Here is a 22,014-nt window from a genome sequence, read left to right as displayed (position 1 = left end):
CAACACACACACACACACACTCACACAAACATAGACACACCGTATTCAACACATTTAATTTAACAGTGTGTGAGTCAGTGTGTGTGCTTCTGTTTCTGTCTAAAACCTGTTGTCACTAAGACAGGACTGTAAGGAGACTCTTTCGTCTCTCGCTCTCTCACTTTCTGTCTCCCTCTGCTTTTTTTTCTCTCTTTCTGTCTCTTACTGCAGGGCTGTGTGCACACAGCGAGACTTTAAGATGATGTGTGTGTGTGTTTTGCTTCGTTGGCTCCAAGCCCTTCACCTACACCTCTGTTTAACCCGACAGCACCGATGCCTCAGCTCAGTCATGCAGTCACATAAACACACACACACTCACACGTTTTGTTGCGGGTGTGTGATTGTGTCAAAGAAAATTAAATCAGATATCACCCTCCTGAACAGTGCCAATTTTAAACTCTTTTTAGGGGCACACATAAATCCTCTCAGCACCCCTGAAAAAATAATTATCGAACCTTCTGAGACCCGCGGGACTGCCGACAATTACTCTTAAAGTCTTAAAGCTAGAGTGAAGGTACTGGTATAATATGGAACTAGAAAACCTAAGGAATCCATTATCCAGGAGGCTAAATAACGCTCTATAGTTAGGCTAAATTTTGTCGAGGGAAAATTGGCATGGCGATTTTCAAAGTGGTCCCTTGACCTCTATTAGTGGTATGACAGTAAAATCATTACAGCATTTAATACAAAGTCTCCACTAATATTCATATCCTTCACCCACCTTCAGCCACAGCAGATGAGAGCTGGACCGGTGTGGGTTATTGGGTGGCAAACAACACTGAATTTAGATATTTAAATGAATGAATGAATATTAAACTAAGACCTTCCCAATTATTCAAAAACACTCCACATAAATTTCATAGTGAGGAGGGAAAAGTTGGTGCAGGTTAATAAGAGGAAACATATTTGCATGGAAGATGATTAAAACATTATAATTAATACAAGTTCAAGTTTTCCTATAAGAAACCATGCAGATGATAAATATAAAATCAAACATCACATCTGTTTTACGATACAGACAGGACCAGATCTGATGTTTAATGAAGACAACAACAAGCTAATGCTCTAGAGTCAAGTCCTGGTTTGCTCATGTTTACCAGTATTGATTGAACTGTCCACCTGGCCGGAGGGATGGCGGATGTGATTCATGTCTAACTGGGTGTTTCCCCTCCCAGTCTGCAGCGCTGAAGTGCTAATAATGTACGCTGTTTGGGCTGGAGGGAGTCCATTACGCTGACTGTATCACATCTTTATCCATCGGGGGACACACGCTGGGGAATGTCGGCTTAGAGGAGGAAAAAGGAAGGAAGAGTGAGAGGGGAGGAGAGGCTCGCACGCATATTCAGGGAAAAGTGTGTGTGTGTGTGTGTGTGTGTGTCTGAGTGTGTATTGAAACTCGGACACAGCAGACACGTGTCACCTCAGCTCCAGCGCCGTCAAGCTAAACTGACATAAACAGCCCCAGGCGGCCCTATCAGAGATGGACTTTACATAACGGCTGAGTCACTCACAATCTATTTTTATGGCTTTGAGGTGTGTGTGTGTGTGTGTGTGTGTGTGTGTGTGTGTGTGTGTGTGTGTGTGTGTGTGTGTGTGTGTGTGTGTGTGTGTGTGTGTGTGCGTGTGTGTGTAGTGCTTCTTTCTTTCTGAGAGCCAATTTGTGTTTTAGACCTTCAGAGTGAGGGCGTAATTGTGACGTCAGGTCAACCTTACCAAGCTTCATTGAGGATTCAAACTTGGTTGGAATAAGGATTAGCTTAAGGGAGGCTAGGGAGGCTTTTTAAAGTGTTTTTTGGGGGAGTTGTTTGCCTTGATGAGAGCACTGGTTGATAGCACTGGCTATTAGGACTGGCTGTTTGAAAAAGAGAAAAGAGAGACAAGGGGGATGAAGTGCAACAGGACGCCCCAGGCATGATGATGGGTGAGAAAATCCAAAAATCACAACAAGTGTGCATTGCAGCGAGAGAAAAAGTGCGAGTTCATCCTCAAAAATCTGCACTATCAAAGCATGAATATCTGAATACCAGTCTGTCCTCTGTCCTCGGGCTCCACTAAGAAGTGAGTACCTCCACTGAGGCTGGACAATCTAAATTTATTAATGAGAGAAAACGTTTAGAAATTTTAATCTGCTTCTGGATATGTATTAGAATACAAACAGTGATACCACAACTATGGGGTACTTGTCCCAGTGCAGTAGCTCATGTGAAAAGGTAAAAACGCTCACAATGTTAAGAGAGCCTTGTTAAAATTTCTGGACATGGACATGGATCTGTTCCCAATGCTGGTCTCTAATTCGTTGGTCTAACTCTCTGCAAGATTTCATTACAGTCAGAACAGGTTTTTGAGATATCCTGCTCACTAACAGACAAACAAACAAACTTAACCTCAAGGTAATAATGAAATTCATAAATGTTAACTCAATTAATTAAATGCGATTCACTTGAATGATCACACAGCTACGAGGTTAGGAATTGGATTAGGGTCTAGGAGGATGAATGTTGTCACTAGAGGGTCTTCGAAACAGAGAAACAAGCACAAAAACTGAACCCAAAAATGACAATAATAAGAATTTAACTTCAATTCAAATCCATTTACTCTTTTTTTAATTAATATATACTTTACATTTGCTTTACAATTTACATTTCACAACCACACCATCCTTAATTTATTTTCCTACTTCACTTTGCACAATATTTAAACCCTTTTAAAACATCTTTCAAACATTTCAAATATCATATAAGCTGCTCATTATTGTGATAGTATTGAAACTGTCTAAAATAGGTCATTTTTTTAAATTACCCATTACATTATTTAAATCATGCAAAGGCTATTATGGGTGTTACCTGGTGAAAAGCAGAGTATCCTTAAGGGAAAAGCAGTCTACTGGGAGCGCAATTAATATTTCAACCTTGTTTAACTATTGTTTAACTACTGTTTAAATAGCATGTTACATACAGTAACCATGGAGACCCTGATTTTACTTAACGAGCCATGTTCAAGTGTCTTTGCCATTAAGTATCCACACTGAAGTGCCCTTGAGCGAGACACTGACCCTCCAGCTCCAGTACTATTGACCCTGACCTCTGACCTCCAAGTAAGAAATGAGCTCACATAGATCAAGACGCTGTATTGTTAAAGTTTAATTAGCATCCATTCGAAATACTGCAACTTTTTAGGTTTTCTGATTTCTTTTTGTAAGTTTTTCATAATTTCATTAGGCAAGTATATGATATTTTCATTATTTTGGAGCTAGAATTTGTATATGTTCTTGTTAAGGACAGAGCAGCTAAATTAACCATCAGTATGCTAAATAGGCCTATTTGCATCTGTTCAACACTTGAAGGTCATAATATTGAAAATGGAAATATACAAAAGTATGAATTATTCACAATGAATGCCAAAGAAAAGCATTATTGAATGTGTTTCTTTCACCGTCAGATGTTGATGCAGCTCTGCTCTGACCTTAAAGGGGACACTTCATGAAAAACTCACTTTTCCAGTGCTTGTGCTCATACATTTCAGTATCTGGAGAGCCTATCAAATCACAAATTGTGAAATAAGACAACCCAGTCAGTTTTTTGTGGGCTGCCTAAATCAGAAAACATGTGATTCAAGCCATTCAGATTTGGCTCCCCTTCCTATGTCCCATGCAGGCTCATTATAATATATCGGCCGCATTATAATATATCGCCCTCAGCTCGAGAACCATAAAATACAAATATGAACCTGGAAATGAGCACGATATGTCCCTTTTAAACGCCACATCTCAGCAACCCGAATAGAAAATCCTGACCTTTACAGTCACATTTATAGTTTGATGATGGGGAACTGTGATATCTATATTTATGAAGGCAATACACACACACTTTGTCATGTACAGTTTATAAACATTGTGAGGCCAGAATGGGATAACAAATCCCCTCTCCACTGCCTCGGGCTTCAATAATTTACTTTTATCCCTACATATTTTATGACTTCAATCTCAATAGAGTTTGGATCTATCAAGGTGTATTAACATGCAAACACTCTGAAAGAACGGTGGCTGCCTGCCTCCCACATATAGAAGCATAACACCTGGTATTTCTATGCTGTGTTTGTGGGATAAATTACTTGTATTTGAGTTATGACAAAAAAAGATAACCGGAAAACATGAAAAAAAACCAGCCCGTTCTCATTCCCAGGGTGTCAAATACCGAGGCTTTGTCACGACCATCTGCGTTTGGTCCGACCGCACAAGTCACCCGTTAGCGCCGGTGTGAGACATATAAGGCAATCCATTAACTACAATGTGCAGCAACAGTAAAGGCTCCAAGAAAGTGCACCGGGAGTGTGGTGACGTATAGAGCGAAAAGACACACAGGGCAGGCGGCAGGGGAGGTGGATGGGTCCAACAAACACAAGGCTTTCATCCAGAAGACCGCTGTTTGTGTCCCGTGCGTCACGTTACAATCAGCTGTGCGTTCGTGTCCCCTGTTCACAACGTTCAGTGTCATTTTCACTGTACAAACGTAGTAATTTTAAGGTCCAACCATGTTGTTGTTTTTTTCCTAAACCTAACTATAGTGGTTTTGATGCCAAAAATAAAGTGACACCAAGGGGGCTAACCGGTATGTGACAAGTTGAGATGAGAACGTGTTGGAAAAGAAATACTTCTAGAGCAGTAAAAGTTGGAAAAATTATAGTAAAATGTGTTCAGTGTAATTTTAACAAATGTCCTCAATGTGTGAATGATTACAATTATGGTTTAATTAACTTTTTAGGTCACAGGTACAGACCATTACACAGTTAGCACACTGCAATATTTACACATGTATTTAATGAAGGAAAACATTTTCAATAAACTTGAGTGAATTTCAGTCATGCTCATGTATGCATGCAAAGGCACACACACATACACACACACACACACACTCACACACCTGTCTCCCATGCTGAGTCCCTCTGAGCCTTCCCTGCTCCACTTTTTTTTCATCTGTCATTCTGGAGCATGTCAGTGTTTAACCCCCTCCCACGCTGACACACACACACACACACACACACTGCCTTTCTTCTCTAACAAACTGCACAAACAGTCGCTCAAACACAGCTTTTTTCCCTTCTTTCCACCTTAACACACACACACACACACACACACACACACACACACACACACACACACACACACAGAGACAATCCAGGGCACCGGTTTAAACAGACAGACACCAACAGTTGAAGCAGTTGTCGTATCCCTTTTTGCTCTCACTCTTTATGTCATTACTGGGGCTGATAGAGTCTGGACTGTCATTTACAGCCTCTGTTTGTGTGTGTGTGTGTGTGTGTGTGTGTTGAGTGTGTGTGTGTTGCATATCTACTCATGGCTGACAGGAATCATTTTGTAGTGCGGTCAAAGAGGGCATCTCCCATCCCACCAGACTTCTCTCCTTTTTCTCCGCAGGAGAAACACACAACAGTTTAGGAGGCTGCGGGGTTCCTTCCTCACGGCTGCATCCAGCATGGATTTTTAAATATCGTGGCGCCCGTAGCTCAAAATAAGAAGGTTTAAAGATTTTAAGCCTAAATTTGCACTTTCTCTGTGAGTGAGAAAGATGGGAAATGCTCGACTCTTTAAATCCTCTGAGGTGTTTAAGGTGGATGTGGCGTTCCTTTAAAAAGGTGGCTAAGTGTGAACTGCAGTCAGCCAATATCATTCAGCAATCAGCAATATCTTATAAGGGACTCATAAGTCACGCTTTTTCCTCTGTAAAAAGGCCATCCTCACGTTACATCAAGTACATGTTACATGTGTAACATACATTTATTTCATAAAGATTCACAGGAACCTAAATAGGATGATTTGACTCTTGATAAATTGGGTGTTGGTGTGCATGCGCCTGCTTAAATGTCCTAAAAAGCATTAAAAAAGCATCATGTCCTTGGTGTGTCCTTCACATTAACCACTTTAGAACGAGCACAATTTGTTAATTTTCCTGGTTCTGGGTTTTCTGGAGATGAAAAAACAAAATTGCTTTGAGCCACCAGATGAAAAAAATTTCATCATGTCATATCTCACATGTTTTAATAGCTTTATGGAGCATGTGACAGCATGAAGGGAATCCAACGTGCCTGCAATATTGAGAAGTCCCTTCATTAAGCTTGGCCAATAGATGCTGAGAGTGTGTGTGTGTGTGTGTGTGTGTGTGTGTGTGTGTGTGTGCGTGTGTGTGTGTGTGTGTGTGTGTGTGTGTGTGTGTGTGTGTGTAAAAGTAGCCTCAATGTAAGAGCATCTTTCCTGAACTATAAGATTGGACATAGCATGTTGGACAAGCTCTCTGATGTCACGGTGGAATATGAATGCGCCATGCGTAAAAGCATTAGCGCAGTGTATTCACGATAAGGAGTCCAAAAACATGGCACAAAAAACAGATTATAGGAATAAGACGCACAGGAGCCAATAGAGATAATCCTCTCGTTATCTCGTTGGATGTAAAAAAAAGAAAAAATGCCAATGTGGAAGCCTTCTCAAGAGACCAAGATGAACTGAACATGAACTATAATGCTGCAGATGGAAGAGAGGAAGAGGAGGATGGAGAGGGAGGAAAACAATATTGGCAACCTGATGTAAACACTGTTGTTCTTGACCTTAAGGGACACCCACGCCGTTTACCGCAATGTCACCGGCTCTCTACTCTCTCATACTCTACTAGCCCACACACGCGTCTTTCCGTTTGACACCAGTTCGATATCCTCCTGATGACATTGTCATCACCTTTGAGAATCAACACCGGTCTCTGTGACACATCTATTGAGAGATGATCACTGTCCAAGTTAAAGGAAATATGTTGGCTCTGCTCATTTAGGTGTTTTGGAGACGCACTTTGGGTCATCACCTATATACCTTCTTAACCAGAGCGCATTTTAACATTACGCACGACAGGGAAAGCGCGTGCACACACATATGCATCCACAGATAACACACACACATAAAGAAAGACAAAAGATAAAATACTTACAGGATGATGGGCTCCTCTGTGCGCCCCATTTATTGTGGAAATTCCCCGTTTTTTTTTTTTATTCCCACGTTTTGGATTGGAATCCTCCTCTAAATGCCGTGATCGCAGTCCACGTCCCTGCAGATGTACCAGAGGATCACATAGAGGATGAGGAGTATGGCGAAGATGAAGAGCGCTACTAGGATGGCCTTGGTCACCGGAGAGATGAACGACTGCATGTCAGGAGCAGAGCCGGAGCAGAGCCGTCCTCTCAGTCTGCTGCTGCTGTCTCTGTCTCTCTCCACCACCTCTCCTCCTCCTCCTCTTCCTCTCCACCACCGCTGCTGCTGCTCCTCCGGTAGCAACTGTTGAGGACGCACATGCACACGCGCTCCTCAGCGACGCGGATTTCTAACGGTGATCCAGGCGCGCAACGCAACGCGTGAGGGGGCTTCCCTTTCTATAGAAGAGACAGCGCTGGACTGGAGAGATGCTGTCTGTCCACAGATCCACTCTCTCTGTCTCTCTGTCTCTCTGGCTGCTGCTGCCTGTCGCACAACAGAGGAGACAGAGACAGGAGTGAGAACAGTGGAGTGAGAAGGTTGCACAAATAAACCCGATGACATTCAGCAGGTGGAGGTTTATTAGATTAGATCCTGCAGAGACTGTTACTAGACACAAGAATGGAGAGAAGTCCTAAGTTGTGCGCCCGAGCTTCTTCTGCACTTGACTGCAAACAGGTTGATTAGTATTCCACACAGCGGAGTATGTGTGTGTGTGTGTGTTCTTGTACACCTATCTTTGTGAGGACCAATTTGAGTTTTATACCTTCAGAGTGAGGACATTGTGGCCGGTCCTCTGTAATGGAAATTCTGTCAATATTCCAAGATAAGATAAGATAAGATAAGATAAGATGAACATTTATTAATCCCCGGAGGGAAATTCAGGTGTCAAAGCAGCAACATCAGCAAACAGAGTGAAACAAAGGAGAGGTAAAGGTATACACAAATTATAAAAACAATAATAGAGATATAAAAGATACAGAGTGAATAGGTGAACATAGTGTATGCAGTCCGTCAATCAATAAATGTAGTATGTGCAATAAATAAATGTAATATGTACATGTGTGCAGTCTATAAAGTGGTATATAGGATGTATAGTGTAAGTAAGTGTAAAGTGCACCAGTGGTTAGAGATGGTTGCAGATAGTGCATGTTTAAAGGTAGATAGTGCATGTTTAAACTTCTTAAAGTCCTAATAGTTCTCATATGGGTGTCAGCCTTGGTTGTGGAGCCTGATGGCTACCAGCATGAAGGACTGACCCAGGCGCTTTGTTCGATGAGTCCTAATGAAAGTTGAAATAAGGATCTCAAACAGATGAAATGTCTTTGTTGTATTTTATTCTTGCAAGAAGAGGCAACTGGTTATACAGAGTCACACAAAGTCTGCAGAAGAGTGCACACACCGCAGGAGATTATTACAATGTGATTATATAGAAATCTACAACAGGGAACTGTGAGAAAAGGGAGTTGTTTTGCACAGATAAGGAGTTGTTTTACTCAGACAGTGTCCCAGTAAAAGTCAACACTCAGTACTTTCCCACTACATGAGACGAAGAGCACACAGGCAGTAACTTTCCACTGTTGCATAAAGAGACATCATTACATACAATGTAATTTTCCATTACACCTCTCTTTCGGACAGACCTTCAAAGGCTTTTTTGAGGGTTCAAATTTGGTTTTAAGGTCCAGGTTAGAATTAGGTTTAGGTTAGGGTTAGTGTAAGGGTTGGGGTCAGGCATTTAGCTGTGATGGTTAAGGTTAGGGTAAGGGGCTCGGGAATGCATTATGTCAATAAGTGTCCTCACAAAGATAGAAGTACACGGCTGTGTGTGTGTGTGTGTGTGTGTGTGTGTGTGTGTGTGTGTGTGTGTGTGTGTGTGTGTGTGTGTGTGTGTGTGTTTGTGTGTGTGTGTGTGTGTGTGTGTGTGTGTGTGTGTGTGTGTGTGTGTGTGTGTGAGAGTGTGTGTGAGTGTGTGTGTATGTGTGTGTGTGTGTGTGTGTGTGTGTGTGTGTGTCTGGCTCAGCATGACAGGCTATCATCTTATCACAACCCTCAACATCTCTTTTTTTGTGGCAAAGCTGTCAGTTGAAGAAGGATTATTAATAGATGAATCCAGATGGTTATTATTGCATTAAACCCCCCCATTGCACTTGATCCGCCCTTTTATTGCCAATTTACAAGCTGATTCTTATAAGGTTGCTACTTAATGTATTGTTGCATTAACTCACCCATTTCAAAAAGAAACTAATCCCACAATAATCCCATATAAAAAAAAGGGCAGATGGTCTAGAAATGTCATGGAACTGTTGTCAAGTCATAATATAGCCTAATAATGCAGCTGTATAGATGCAGGAGATAAACTATTAAATATGACAAGGTCCTTATACCAATGCCAATGATACATAGCAATACGTATGCATTATGGGTGTTACATTACTTGGAATTACCTATTTACTGTAAATATAATTTATAGTTTTTGTTACCATGAATCCAGAATGACATATTTTTTTAGCTTTTCAATCAAGTTGAATGTATTTTTGGTTTAATATCACTCTACAGCCATAATCTGTTAATTTTTTGTATCTTCTAAATTCGGCTATCTTTTAACATTAAAATGGTCCTGTGGTCCACTACAATGGACATGCTGTAAAATTAAAAATAAAAATAAAATTGAAAAACTCTAAATTGTAAGATTTTCTTTTAACCCTAAATATTAAGGAAATCACAAAAAAAAATGAAATTGAAAGACATTTTTTTTCCTCGGTTCCCAAGAGAATAGGATGAAATACAAACACCCCATCACAGGACAGCATGAAACTGATTTTCCATGTAGCCTCTAACTGTCGTGCATATAATGTTAATTTCTGCATGGACTCTATCAGATGACCACAAATCCTATTTAGCCACTCTACAGGCTATTAATAGAAGTAATTATCTCTGCTTTAACCATACAGGCTATACATATTTTTGAGTGACATTTAGTGGCATAGAATTTCAAAAGTGTACAGCTACAAAATTACCTGAAACTTGAAGAGCTGGTTCACTGAACGTCTTTAAAGTGCTTCTAAAAGATTTGGAAACAGGCACAACTGGCTGTAGATGTTTTGAATGTTGATGAATGTTTTTTGATACCTTATGATTCTATAATTTGCTCTTTGTCTTCGTTTTCAATTGTTTGTTTTATGTCTTCTTCTTCTTCTCAGTCCTCTTGGCCCCCTTGGGAGCATAGGGCGTCCACCATGGATCTCCACCTCACTCTCTTCTGTGCAGTGGTCTTTGCTTCTTGCCAGGAGGTCCTGATCTTGTTTAGCTCGTCAAGCATAGACCGTCTCCAGTTGTTTTTTGGTCTCCCTGGCTTCCTCTTTCCTTGTGGGTTGTAGTCCAGAGATTGTCTTGTTATGTTTGTTTCTTGTTTTCTGAGTGTATGCCCGATCCATCTCCACTTTCTCCTTTTGATTTCTTTGTTGATTTGCTCCTGGTTTGTTTGTTTCCACAGGTCTGTATTTGTAATTTTTCTGGGCCACCATATCCTCAGTATGTATCGGAGGCAGTTGTTGATGAACACTTGCAGTTTGTTGGTGATTGTGTTTGTGGTTTTCCAGGTTTCACAGCCATAGAGAAGGACAGATTTTACATTTGAGTTGAAAATTCGGATTTTTGTGTTTTTGGAGAGCCATACATGTTTTATGTCTGCAACCGTGTAGCTGTGGTGCTACCTATCTTGGCCAGGACACTCTTGGAAAATCGATTTTTAATCTCAATGAGTTTTTTTACTCCTGGTTAAATAAAGGTTAAATAAATAAAAAAAATTAAAAAGGGCAATAAAAAAAAAAAGTATAAAAAGAAAAAATTACATTAAGCCATTCTAAAAAATAATTTATAAGAAGTAGTTCGTCAAACTGAATAAGAGAACATTATGATCAGGAGCGCACTGTTTCCTCATCTACCAATGTTCACCACTAGATAGCGACAAATAGAACATGTTTCAAGCTCTCATGAAATGTGATGGTGTATTTGATTATTCCGCACACCATCATTACACTGTAGTCTTGCATAACAATCATGACAGCTAAACGGGTTTAAGACTGCACAACAGGTAAGAAAGAAAACAATGCGGCTCTTAACAGCTGACACATCACCTGCGCGCTCCTGAGACGCGTGTTATTGTTGGTTTTAGTAGCAGCAGCGCAGCTAGGCAATAACATTGAGGCCTGTTGAGCAGAGTGGCTGCAGGGCGCTAGAGGCTAACTAGCTCTGCAAGACAAGTTTGGTGAAATGTGCAAAGGGAAGTTGTGTTTTGTGCCATGTATGTCGTTTGATGTGATATAGAGTGTATTGTGCAAATACTGCACGTATAATGTTATGAGGACGAGGTGTCAAACTGTTTATTAACAACAACACAGACTAATGTTTGCAGAGACTTGCTAGCAGCTAAGCTAACTAGCTTTCAAACAGGCCCCAGTGACGGTGGTCAAGTGCGTTGCGAGTTAAATAGAACTTCCGGTGACAGATTTCAAAGTAAAGGGTTCTTATATTTTTTAGTGCAGATGTGACAATACATTTGATTGGTGTTGTTAGAGGCACAGTTTAAAGTGTATTTAGTTTGTATTTGGTTTGTCCTAGCCCAGGGGTCAGCAACCTTGACTATCAAAAGAGCCATTTTAGGCAAAAAAATAATAATAAAATCTGTCTGGAGACGCAAAACATTTGAGCATTGTGATGAAGGTAACACAGCTTATAGTCTAAGTATATAGTATATAAGTCTAATGCAGTGAGGGCCAAAGTGCAAATGTACTACGGAGTATTAGGGCCACATTGAGGGAAAAAAACTTTTTCAGAGATTTCCAGAATAAAGTCATAATACCACGAGAATAAAGTCGTAATATTACTTCTTTATTCTCGTAATATTATGACTTTATTCTGGAAAATAAGTTCATAATTTTACGAGAAAAAAGTCGAAATATCCCGAGAAGTCATAAATTTACGAGAAAAAAAGTTGTAATATTACTAAAATGAGGTCATAACTTTACGAGAAAAAAGTCATAACTTTACGAGAAAAAAAGTCGTAATGCTGCGAGAATAAAGTCGTAATACTACGAGAATAAAGTCATAACTTAACAAGAAAAAAAAAGAAAATAACACGTAAAATTACTACTTTATAATATTATGACTTTAATCTCATAAAATTACAACTTTTTTTCTCGTAAACTTCTGACTTTATTCTCGAAATCTCTGATTTATTTTTTTTCCTCAATGTGGCCCTAATACTCTGTCGTACCGTCGTACCATAAACCTACAACAATGATGAATAAAAATGAAAATGTAAACAAAAAAACAGTTATTCATTTCCACAAATTTTTCTAAAAATCCTCAGGGAGCCACTGGAGAGGGGCTCCAGAGCTGCAGGTTGCAGACCCCTGACTTAGACTATAAACTGTTACCTTCATCACAATGCTCAAATGTTTTGCGGCTCCATACAGATTATTTTTTTCTTTCCCTAAAATGTCTCTTTTGATCGTAAAGCTCGCTGACCCCTGTCCTCTCCAGTGTTCCATGTGAAGTGGTTGAACGAGCTTTTGTTTTGAAGGCACATCCGCTTCTCTTCGTAACGTGATGCAGCAGCCTTGACAACAACAAGCGCGGCTAGCTAGCTAGCTGGCTAGCAGGCAGGAGACTTAACCCCCTTTAACCCGAGTGACACAGTGAGTGTGTTTACATATGGGACTAAGTGGTTGTTTGGTGTGTGTTTAAATACTTAACTTGCCTACTGTCTCCTGGGGTTAATCTATATCAGGCTATATTGTCAAACCTGTTTACCAAAACGGTGTGCTAGCTCACGTTAGCATGACCGTTTTACAGATCAAGTGATTGCTGGTTAACTAATTAGTTAGGTGTTTTTGAAGTAATGCCAAGTGCAGGCAATAATATAACCTAAATATACAAAGTGACTTCAAATGTTTTACGATTTAGGCTTATTAAAAAGCAGCTGAGCTGGTGCTTGCTGTATCACTTTACACTGTATAGTATCACATTAATAACAGCTGACCCACTTACAGAAGTTGACATATTACTGAGAGGAGTTTTATGCTATAGATGTGGATCTAAGTGGATAAGTCTCATAGGTCATGTGCAACTAGTGAATGAAACCTACTGTGACTAGAATATGCATCATATTTATAGCTACAGAGCCCCTGAGTATCTTAAAGACCACCTTTTATAGGGCAAGGGGAAACTCATGCCAACCAGGCTAGAGCTAGTGTTGTTGATTTGTTCTTGCTGGGCTTCAGTACCAACATTGGGTAGATTCAAGATTCAAGATGTTTATTGTCACGCAAGGTATACAATCGTGTGAAAATGCTATTTGCTGGGAAGCTCCATTAAAAATAATAAGTTATATAACAATAATAAAAGGAAATACTTTGTACAAGGCATATTAAGAACATATACATATCAGGAAGTATGAATGTACATATATAAGAAATACTTTGTACAAGGCATATTAAGAACATATACAGGCATATTAAGAACATATACATTAAGAACATACACATTAAGAACATATACAGTATAAGATATATGACTGAGGTACTTTTTGTGTGAGAAGGTGTCGTATGAATTATCTATTTAAAATTCTTATGGCTTGGTGGAAAAAACTGTTCCTCAGTCTGCTGGTGTGAGTCCTGGGGGTCCTGTCTCTTCTACCAGAGGGCAGGAGGGAGAACAGGCTGTTGTGGGGGTGTGTGTTGTTCTTAATGACCCTCGGGTACCTGTTCCTTTAGGGTGTTATGGTGCCAGGTAGTGAAAAAAAAGTTACCTTTGTACATTAAAATAATAAGTAAACATCATAGTTTTAAAAAAAGAAGATAAATTATGGGCTTATGGGTAATGTGTAAGCTTACCACCCTCCCTAGTTATATCTTAGTCACTTGGACTCCTGCTTCTTTGCTATCTTCACATCAAGAATCACGATGGAAATATGTTTTGGAGTTTTTGTTATCTTTGTTGTTTTTGTGGTTGTGTGTGATTTTTACATCCTCCTTCTCATGTCAAATACATTACAACTTTTTTTTTTTGCATTGAGTATGTTTGATATTTAGCTTGCCAACATTGTCCGGTCATCTCTCCATTTCTTTCTTTTTTACAGACTCAAAAACTACTCTATGTAAGATGAACACTGAGGACAAGCTGGAGGGCATGTTGCTGAAGTGCAGCAGTGGAGGAATAGATGGAGGAGGAGGGAGAGTCGGGCTGGGCGGCGGAGGAGGAGGACTGGTGGTGATGACGCTGGGGGAGCGATCGCTGGTGAACCACCCTCTGTTGGCCGAGGACGACGACGACGACGACGACGACGACGATGAAGACGAAGATGAGGACTTGACTGGGAGCTCGCTGGTTACACATGATCTGGTCCCTCCAGAGCAGCTGCTGATGATGCAGGAGGAGATGACGAAGAATGGTAGAGGAGGAGAAGAGGAGGGAGGAGGCGAGGTGGGAGTGCATTTCCCCCTAAAACTCACCAATAAGTTTCCCTGCTTGCTTCATATGCCAGTGAGTTCATGCCAGTTCAGAAGTAGCATATGTATTGATAAGATCATCACGTCATTATAGTGAGTCTCCTTTTATGTCATCTCATGCAATGTTTGTTGTGGGACTTCAGTTCTTTCAACACCGAAAATTCACAGGTATTGACACATATATGAAAGCCACCCTTGGTCCACTTAACTGCTGTTGACATTCATGAACTGGTTTAGAGCCGCTTTGCAAAACAATGCCAAAGAAGGTTTAAGTAACAGTGACTATATTTTGTAAATGGAAGGCTGTATTTGACATTTTAAGGACAGTGATATAAAGTGTATGACATAAATATTAGAAGAAGAAAGCCCTGTCACCCCACAGAAGATCACTGAAAATAACCTTCTTAAACATTGAGGATAATATATTGTTGTGAGGGATCACCTCACTCCCCCTTGTGTACCTGGTTCGCGCTCAGAGTAAAAAAGTCAGGTGCCTTCGCAGAGATAAAAGCATTAGCTGAAAGGTTTGTGCTTTTTAATCTTTTGTAATACAAAAGAATAAAAATACAGCACATGTGAATTTAAAAAGACTATTTTGCACTGTGAGTGTAAACATCGAGGATAACTTGAACTGATTCACAGGGTTAGGCTTAGGGCTGCTTAATTCCTGTTTATTACAACTTGGATATTATATCCATAGTTTTGGCCGTTGTTTCTGTCGGTAAGAGAAACATTGCACTCACCAAGTCATTTGCTAAAATTTTGGAACGTGGCAACCTCATTTAAAATATGTCATATGGGAGATCTGCAGATGCTTCCAGGCCAGGTGGAAGATGTGATTTTTCAGCATGTCATAGTGTTCATTGTTCTAGGACCTGAGGTTTCCCTTCAGTCTATTATGCCTCTAGCAGGGGGTCATCCTCAGAGGATACTTAAACTACATCAACTGGCCTCTTAAATTGTGTAGGAGAAGCTGCTCCTGCTTGCCCTAGTGCTCCCGCCTCACCCTGACAAGCTGCTGAATGAGTGAGTGGGCTTTAAAGTAGGCCATGTGCCTTGTTAAATGTCTTTACTATCTATGGTCCTACTTTTACAGTTAAGCATCAAGCAGGAACTGAAGCTGTCTGAGACACCGGCCCAGATAAAGAAGGACAAAAAAGGAGCTAAGGACATGATGGTGTGTCCCAAGAAGAAAAAAAGGAAGCAGCGTTCACCAGCAAAGGTGCAAGTCAATGTTATCTCAGAAATCACCGTTTTTTTAAATGGCCTGAGCTGCATATGTTTGACAGTTTTCCACGGTGACAACTGTAAGAATGAATCAAATACTAATATTTCTTTGTTCCCTTTGCTGTTGTAGATTCTCAACATCAATGATGATGGATCATTGGGCACCCAAAGCCCCAAGTGTCACGTCTGTGTTCACTGTAATGCTGCATTCAGAACCAACTACCATCTACAGAGGCATGTCTTCATTCACACTGGTATGAATTACCTAGTCATGTTTTAAAATGCCATTATATCCAATGAAATACAGAATCTATATTGTTACTTATATATACTGATGTTTATTATTCAATTTCCAGGTGAGAAGCCGTTTCAGTGCAGCCAGTGTGATATGCGCTTCATTCAGAAATATCTCCTCCAGAGACATGAGAAGATCCACACTGGTGAGTGAAGAATGAATGCAACCAATATGCACTGGGATTTTATTTTGTTTAGTTTTAGTCTTAAGTGAGTCTTTTTTTCCCTTTTTTTGTGTCTTTGTGTAGGTGAAAAGCCTTTTCGCTGTGATGAGTGTGGGATGAGGTTCATCCAGAAGTACCACATGGAGAGACACAAGAGGACTCACAGCGGAGAGAAGCCTTACCAGTGTGACTACTGTCACCAGGTAAGCAATGTTTTTATTTCCTAGTAAATATGTGTACGTGGAAGGAACAAGACAATTGAATATTTTGGAAAATTAGGTGTTAAAACAGCATAAAATCTGAATTGGTGCTCATATTAGTGTTCTGTATATGTGCCAGACTGCAGGGTATACTTTTCTAAATATACTTACTATATATTCTAAATATACTTACTTCAGCTGATATGGATTTTTTTTTAGTTGGCTAAAATACGTTTTTCTGCTGCTCCCGTCCACAGCCGCTTTACCTCACTGTGAGACGGCCCTTTTCCTAACCCTTTCAGTTACTTCCAAACGTAACACAGTTAACTTTGACTCAGCTCACATTATTCATAGCCTTATTGATTAGCTTCGATTTGCTTACTTTGATAACCTACGTCTTTTTGCAATGGTTGAGTGGCCGTTTCTATTTGAAAAAAAATGGAACAAGATACAGATGGACCCGTCCTTTAAATGAGTTGCAAAGATAACTAAGGTTTGTTGCTACTTTGTGTCTTGTTGTGGTACAATAAAATATAAATTTTTGGCCTCTATCCACAGTACTTCTCCAGAACGGACCGGGTTTTAAAGCACAGACGAATGTGTCACGAGAACAGAGAGAGAAAGACCAACAAGGCAGCTGGTAAAGTTGGGCCTTTGCGTGAAGCAGATCCTTTGGGCCTCCCCTTTCTTGCCAAAGAGTGTTCGCTGCCCAAGAAAAAGCGGCAAAAGTGTGCAGACAAGAGTTCAGGAGCTTCCACTGCTGTCCAGACTGAAGGGCACACTGTCGCTGTTGTGGAAACGGAGGAGAAGGAGGAGGAGCAGAGACAGAATAAAATTGAAGGTCTACCTCTCTATGCCGTGTCCTCCAAAGTCAAACATGAGTATGTGATTGCAGATTACTCCGTGGAACTCCCTGAAGAAGCGGCGAGCCAACACCAAGAGGGGGAAGTGTCACCAGAAGACACGACTCCTCCCAAACTAGTCCTGAAGAAAGTCCCCAAGAGGAGTCTCAAACAGTGCAGTGAACAGACTCCTCCCTGCCTGTCCACTTTGTCTTCCTTTGAGGAAACCGCTAAGGTCACACAGTACACCTTTGAAATCGTGGACAAGCAAGGCCTTATAGAAGTAGAAAGCAACACTGAGCTCGAGTCAGTTGAAACTCTTCAAGGAGGACCAGCAAAGCCAGCAGCTAGCAGCACAAACTACGACGACGCCATGCAGTTTCTCAAGAAGAAACGTTATCTTCAGGCTGCGATGGCCAACAACAGTCGGGATTACAGCCTGAACACGAGCAGCATTTCCTCTCAGCCGCCTGTTACGCAAACCGTGGTGTCGGCCGTCATCGACGAGACCGTCCCCGCCACCATTCTGGAGCCCCAGCCCATCAACGCTGAGATTAAAGCGACACACGACAAGAGCGTGTTGCCAGACGAGGTTCTTCAGACGCTGTTGGACCATTACTCCAACAAAGCCAACGGGCAGTCAGACATTTCCTTCAGCGTGGCCGACACAGAGGTGACCTCTAGCATATCCATCAACTCCTCCGAAGTTTCAGACAGCAGCCCCGTGGAGAGTCTCGGAACCTCCAGCGTCCAGGCTCAGCCGGCTACCGAGAAGGTCAGCCTCTTGCAAGAGTACTCCAAGTTTCTCCAGCAAGCCCTGGAGAGGACCAGCCAGAACGACAGCTACCTGACCAGCCAGAGCCTCAGCCTGGTCTCCGAAAACCCCACCTTAGCTGGACAACCTCTGTTCTCCACCGAGAAACAGTTTCCTTCCCCCAGCAGGTTCAAATCAGGAATGAGCTCGCCGCTGAGGTCCACTTTAGACAAACCTACCTTTGGATTACTGGTCGGGGACTCCCAGCACTCGTTTTCATTTTCAGGTGACGAGACCACCCCTCCCTCCGCTGTGTCCCCAGCCGAGGAGGACTTTCTGGAGCAGGTCTCGCCCTCCAAAAAGACAGACTCCTCACCAGGCATCCTGCAGACTTTTCAAATAAGCTCCTTCGATCAGAACTTCAAATCTCATTTCCAGACGTCAAGATCGGGATCCTCATCACAGTTTACTGTCGCCAACGGACAATTAAGCCTCCGAGGACACAGCACAGACTTCTCAGAGTTCCCCTTAGTCCGAGTCACCGAGACCAGGTCTCAACTGAACTCCTCCCCCGACGTTTCATCCGGTGAAACCTTTGGCTGAAGGGAGGGATGAAGCATTAATTTCTGTTAATAATTTCAGCGGCACTTTATCTCATGTTTCCTGTTTTGCCAAAACGAGTCCCATTGCAACTATGTGCTCTTTCTCAAAGCATTTTGTTTCATAAAACTTTTTTTTGTTTTTGTTTTAAGTGCAACCTCATAGAATAGAAATACTGAACATAAATTGATAAATCATAATTAGCATTTCCCCTTTAAAACAAATTGTAATTGTGCTTGGTATATTTCTTGCTCCAGAATGTACATTGAGAGATTAAGCGACCAAAGTTTAATGCAAGAGATGAAGAGTGAAATAGTCTCTCACACCATTGCCACAGAAGTTTGTTTCATATTTTATCAATCAGTTTGCTTTGCACAAAAAAAGTCACTCTTGCTGCTTAATGCAATATTTCCACTTGTTAAAACATAGGCCCTATTTATATGTATGCCTCTTTGCTCTTACTATAGCTACCTCCCCTCATTGTTTTATTTAAATCCACTCCTAGAACCTTTTTATTCCAGCAGTGTAACTCATGTTAAATCGTCTACTGAAATGACACCCATGATTAGATCATAACTGATTCTTCACTTTATGTTGAAATCACTTTACTGTCACCTGAGATGGGCATGTGTCCACATAATATGTGATTTGAATGCTACAGCAAATATTTAACTGATTGTATTCATCTGATATGGAATTGAATTTATTTTCAATGTACAGATTGGGCCTAATTTGGTGGATGTGATGGCAAAAAAAGCTGAAATTATATAGTAGTTCTCATTCATAAATTCATCAATGAATTCCCTTTGTGGCTGAATTTTTGCCGCAGACTTTTGTGACTCTGGTGCCGGATAGGCAGTGTAATAAAAAGGCAGCCCCCCCCCCTCCTAAAAAAAGACTTAAGTATCAAATATCTGCATTCATTTAATGGTTGCCGGGTCATTTATTATTTTCCTCCAGCAGTACAAAGTGAGTTGTAATGAAATTACTTAAGATTGTGCTTAATTTTTGCACAATTTGCACAATGTTTCACTACAGGGAATGTAGTATGTACTTTCAGATTTGGGTTATTTGAAATTACACATGTTGCTTTCGTCACTTATAATGCAGCTCTTGCAGCTGCAGTTTCATAGTACTTTTGATTGTTGTTCTTCTCGGAAGATGCACACGTTTTGGGGAAACAACAATGTGACTAGACCCCCCTTGTTTTGATTGAAACTCAAAGTTTTATTATATTATGAAAGACAGTACACGTGGAAATGAGGTGCTTGGTTTTTCTTTTCTTTTCTTTTTTTTTTTTTGCATCTGTGCCTTTCTTTGTTTTTTATTCCAGGCTTTTACTCATTCCTGTATATGTATTTCTGTTGTTTCTTAGTCAGTGCTCTAAGGCTACTAATTCCACTTGCACAATAACAACAAACACATAAGCTATCAAGCTATTCAGTCTGTAATAAGTTGAGATCTGGGAGCTTTATTTAATTTTGCCCATCATATTTTATTATTTTAGAGTTTTAGCAAGATCGCAGAGTTTAATACTCAAACTATTCTCTGTGGTTGGAAGGAAATCGCATTCTCATTGACTGTGCTTCAGTGTGTGTGTGTGTGTGTGTATATGAATCATGTTTCAGATATCTGTAGTTTTGATCACTATTTCATAGAATCCAGTAGTAAAGGCACATCTGTCCAGGCCTTGTTGACAAAATGCGATTGAGTGAGGTCTCATCTGTACTTCATCACACTTGTTTTCCATGTCTACATGTATGTGTGATGTGCTATCATGTAAAACAATGTTTTTATATGCGCCATCGAATTAGGTTTGAAAATTGACTCCCTCTTGTTACAATTCTACGGACAATCAGGGACAGACGGCACCCACGTGAAATCATCAAATGCTTTATTTTTCCTCATTGAACATTCCCACTAGAATGTATAGAAAATATCCTGCTGTAAATACGTTGTATATTTTTACGTTCTTCTGAGAAGTACTGTTAGATCTTTGTGTCGATAGAGAGACCAGGCTTGTGCAAGAGACACTTTTTGTCAGTGGAAGGCACATGAACTAGTTTTCCAGCATTTATTACAATGAATCCATTTCACTTGCTGACAAGATGTGGCTTTCTGAGGTTTGTATATATATATATCTCACCGCTGTTATCAGAAGAAAATTGACACTTTTACTGTTTTATTGATGACTGGTCAAAGTGAATTTTGATTATTTTCCTGTAAGTTAATGCAGTCGATTGTTCATTATGATGGGATTTACTGTATACAACTGTTGGTAATGAAAAAGCCCCCCAGAAAATGTTCTTTTGGTTTTAAAATAATACTCCACAAATAGCTTTTTGGTGGAGTACACCTCAAAAATAAGTGTTGTGGTTGAAATATTTCACTAGCTACCCATTTCATTGTATTAAAAGCACAGCGCAGATGCGTAATTCTGCTTCAGTGAATTGTATCCCATGAATTGTTTGTGGAGAAGTTTGAATCCAATGAGGCGATTTAAAATGCAGAACTGATGGAGATTCATGAATTATATCAGCAGTACTACGGTATTCTTTCCTTTTAATTAACTATTGTCAGTAACCTGGCCATAAGTGTCCTTGTATAAGCTAGAGAAAAAAATGTTTTGTGTAAAAAGATCTGAATTATTGAATTTTTTGATAAAAACTATTTTTGAAACATGTCATTTAAGGCACTGATATGTACAGTATATCATATGCAGTCACTATTGCTACCCTCATTTATCTCTGTACAAGTCGTTTGTGTCAAGATCTTTCAATTTGCCGACGGGAATCTCCCTCTTTGACTTTGGCGTTTTCACACTTTTTGAAGAACTTGACGAGGAAGCGCCGCCGCTTCACTGTAAGGTTGATCTTAAGTTAGACAGTAAGGTTTATTTGCATGGTCTCTAACTTGTCGGGTCGAGTGAACTTGTTTTATGAATAATGTGCAGCTTTAATTGTAGCTGATTAATTTCAGTCAAGTAACCCATATGATTAGATTTTTTGCAATATATTATGATTTGTAAACAATCTGATTAAATTGTTGTTTTGATTGTTGTGTGTCATGCCCTTATAAATAAAATAATTCACAGTATTTGACCTTGAATTGTTTTTGATATGCAAAGGCCATTCAGGATGCTATTTACTGTACATTGCATTCATAATTGGTCTGGGGCAACAATTATTTTTATTATCAATTTATCAATTTTATTTATTTATTTTTGCGTGCAGTATAAATGTGTAATTTTTGCCTATTCTAAAAATAGTGTGTTTGAATATTTCTGCATACTGGGGTCCCTAAACAGTCTTGGAATTACATAAATTGGATATGACTGTAAAGCAAAAGAA

The 22,014-nt window shown here is 40.2% G+C and overlaps 1 protein-coding gene across 6 annotated transcripts; it reads left to right on the top strand.

The window, feature by feature from the left end:
- Nucleotides 1-10,008: 10,008 nt before the first annotated feature.
- znf148 (zinc finger protein 148) lies at nucleotides 10,009-21,760 on the top strand. Of its 6 annotated transcripts, none has more exons than XM_074659652.1 (7): nucleotides 10,009-10,127; nucleotides 14,214-14,617; nucleotides 15,680-15,805; nucleotides 15,941-16,064; nucleotides 16,167-16,250; nucleotides 16,353-16,471; nucleotides 17,027-21,760. In XM_074659652.1, exons 2-7 carry the CDS (start codon nucleotides 14,237-14,239, stop codon nucleotides 18,665-18,667), a joined length of 2,475 nt encoding a protein of 824 aa, XP_074515753.1. In that variant the 5' UTR covers nucleotides 10,009-10,127; nucleotides 14,214-14,236; the 3' UTR covers nucleotides 18,668-21,760. The 6 variants fall into 6 exon arrangements, with proteins under 6 accessions (XP_074515753.1, XP_074515754.1, XP_074515751.1 ...); XM_074659653.1 differs by lacking the exon at nucleotides 10,009-10,127 and adding an exon at nucleotides 11,028-11,165 and having other exon boundaries at nucleotides 14,214-14,557; XM_074659650.1 differs by lacking the exon at nucleotides 10,009-10,127 and adding an exon at nucleotides 11,028-11,165.
- Nucleotides 21,761-22,014: the final 254 nt, after the last annotated feature.

Source organism: Sebastes fasciatus, chromosome 14 (assembly GCF_043250625.1).
Source record: "Sebastes fasciatus isolate fSebFas1 chromosome 14, fSebFas1.pri, whole genome shotgun sequence".
NCBI lineage: Eukaryota > Metazoa > Chordata > Actinopteri > Perciformes > Sebastidae > Sebastes > Sebastes fasciatus.
The sequence above is the reverse complement of the archived record's forward strand: the minus strand, read 5'-3'. Positions and strand labels throughout refer to the sequence as shown.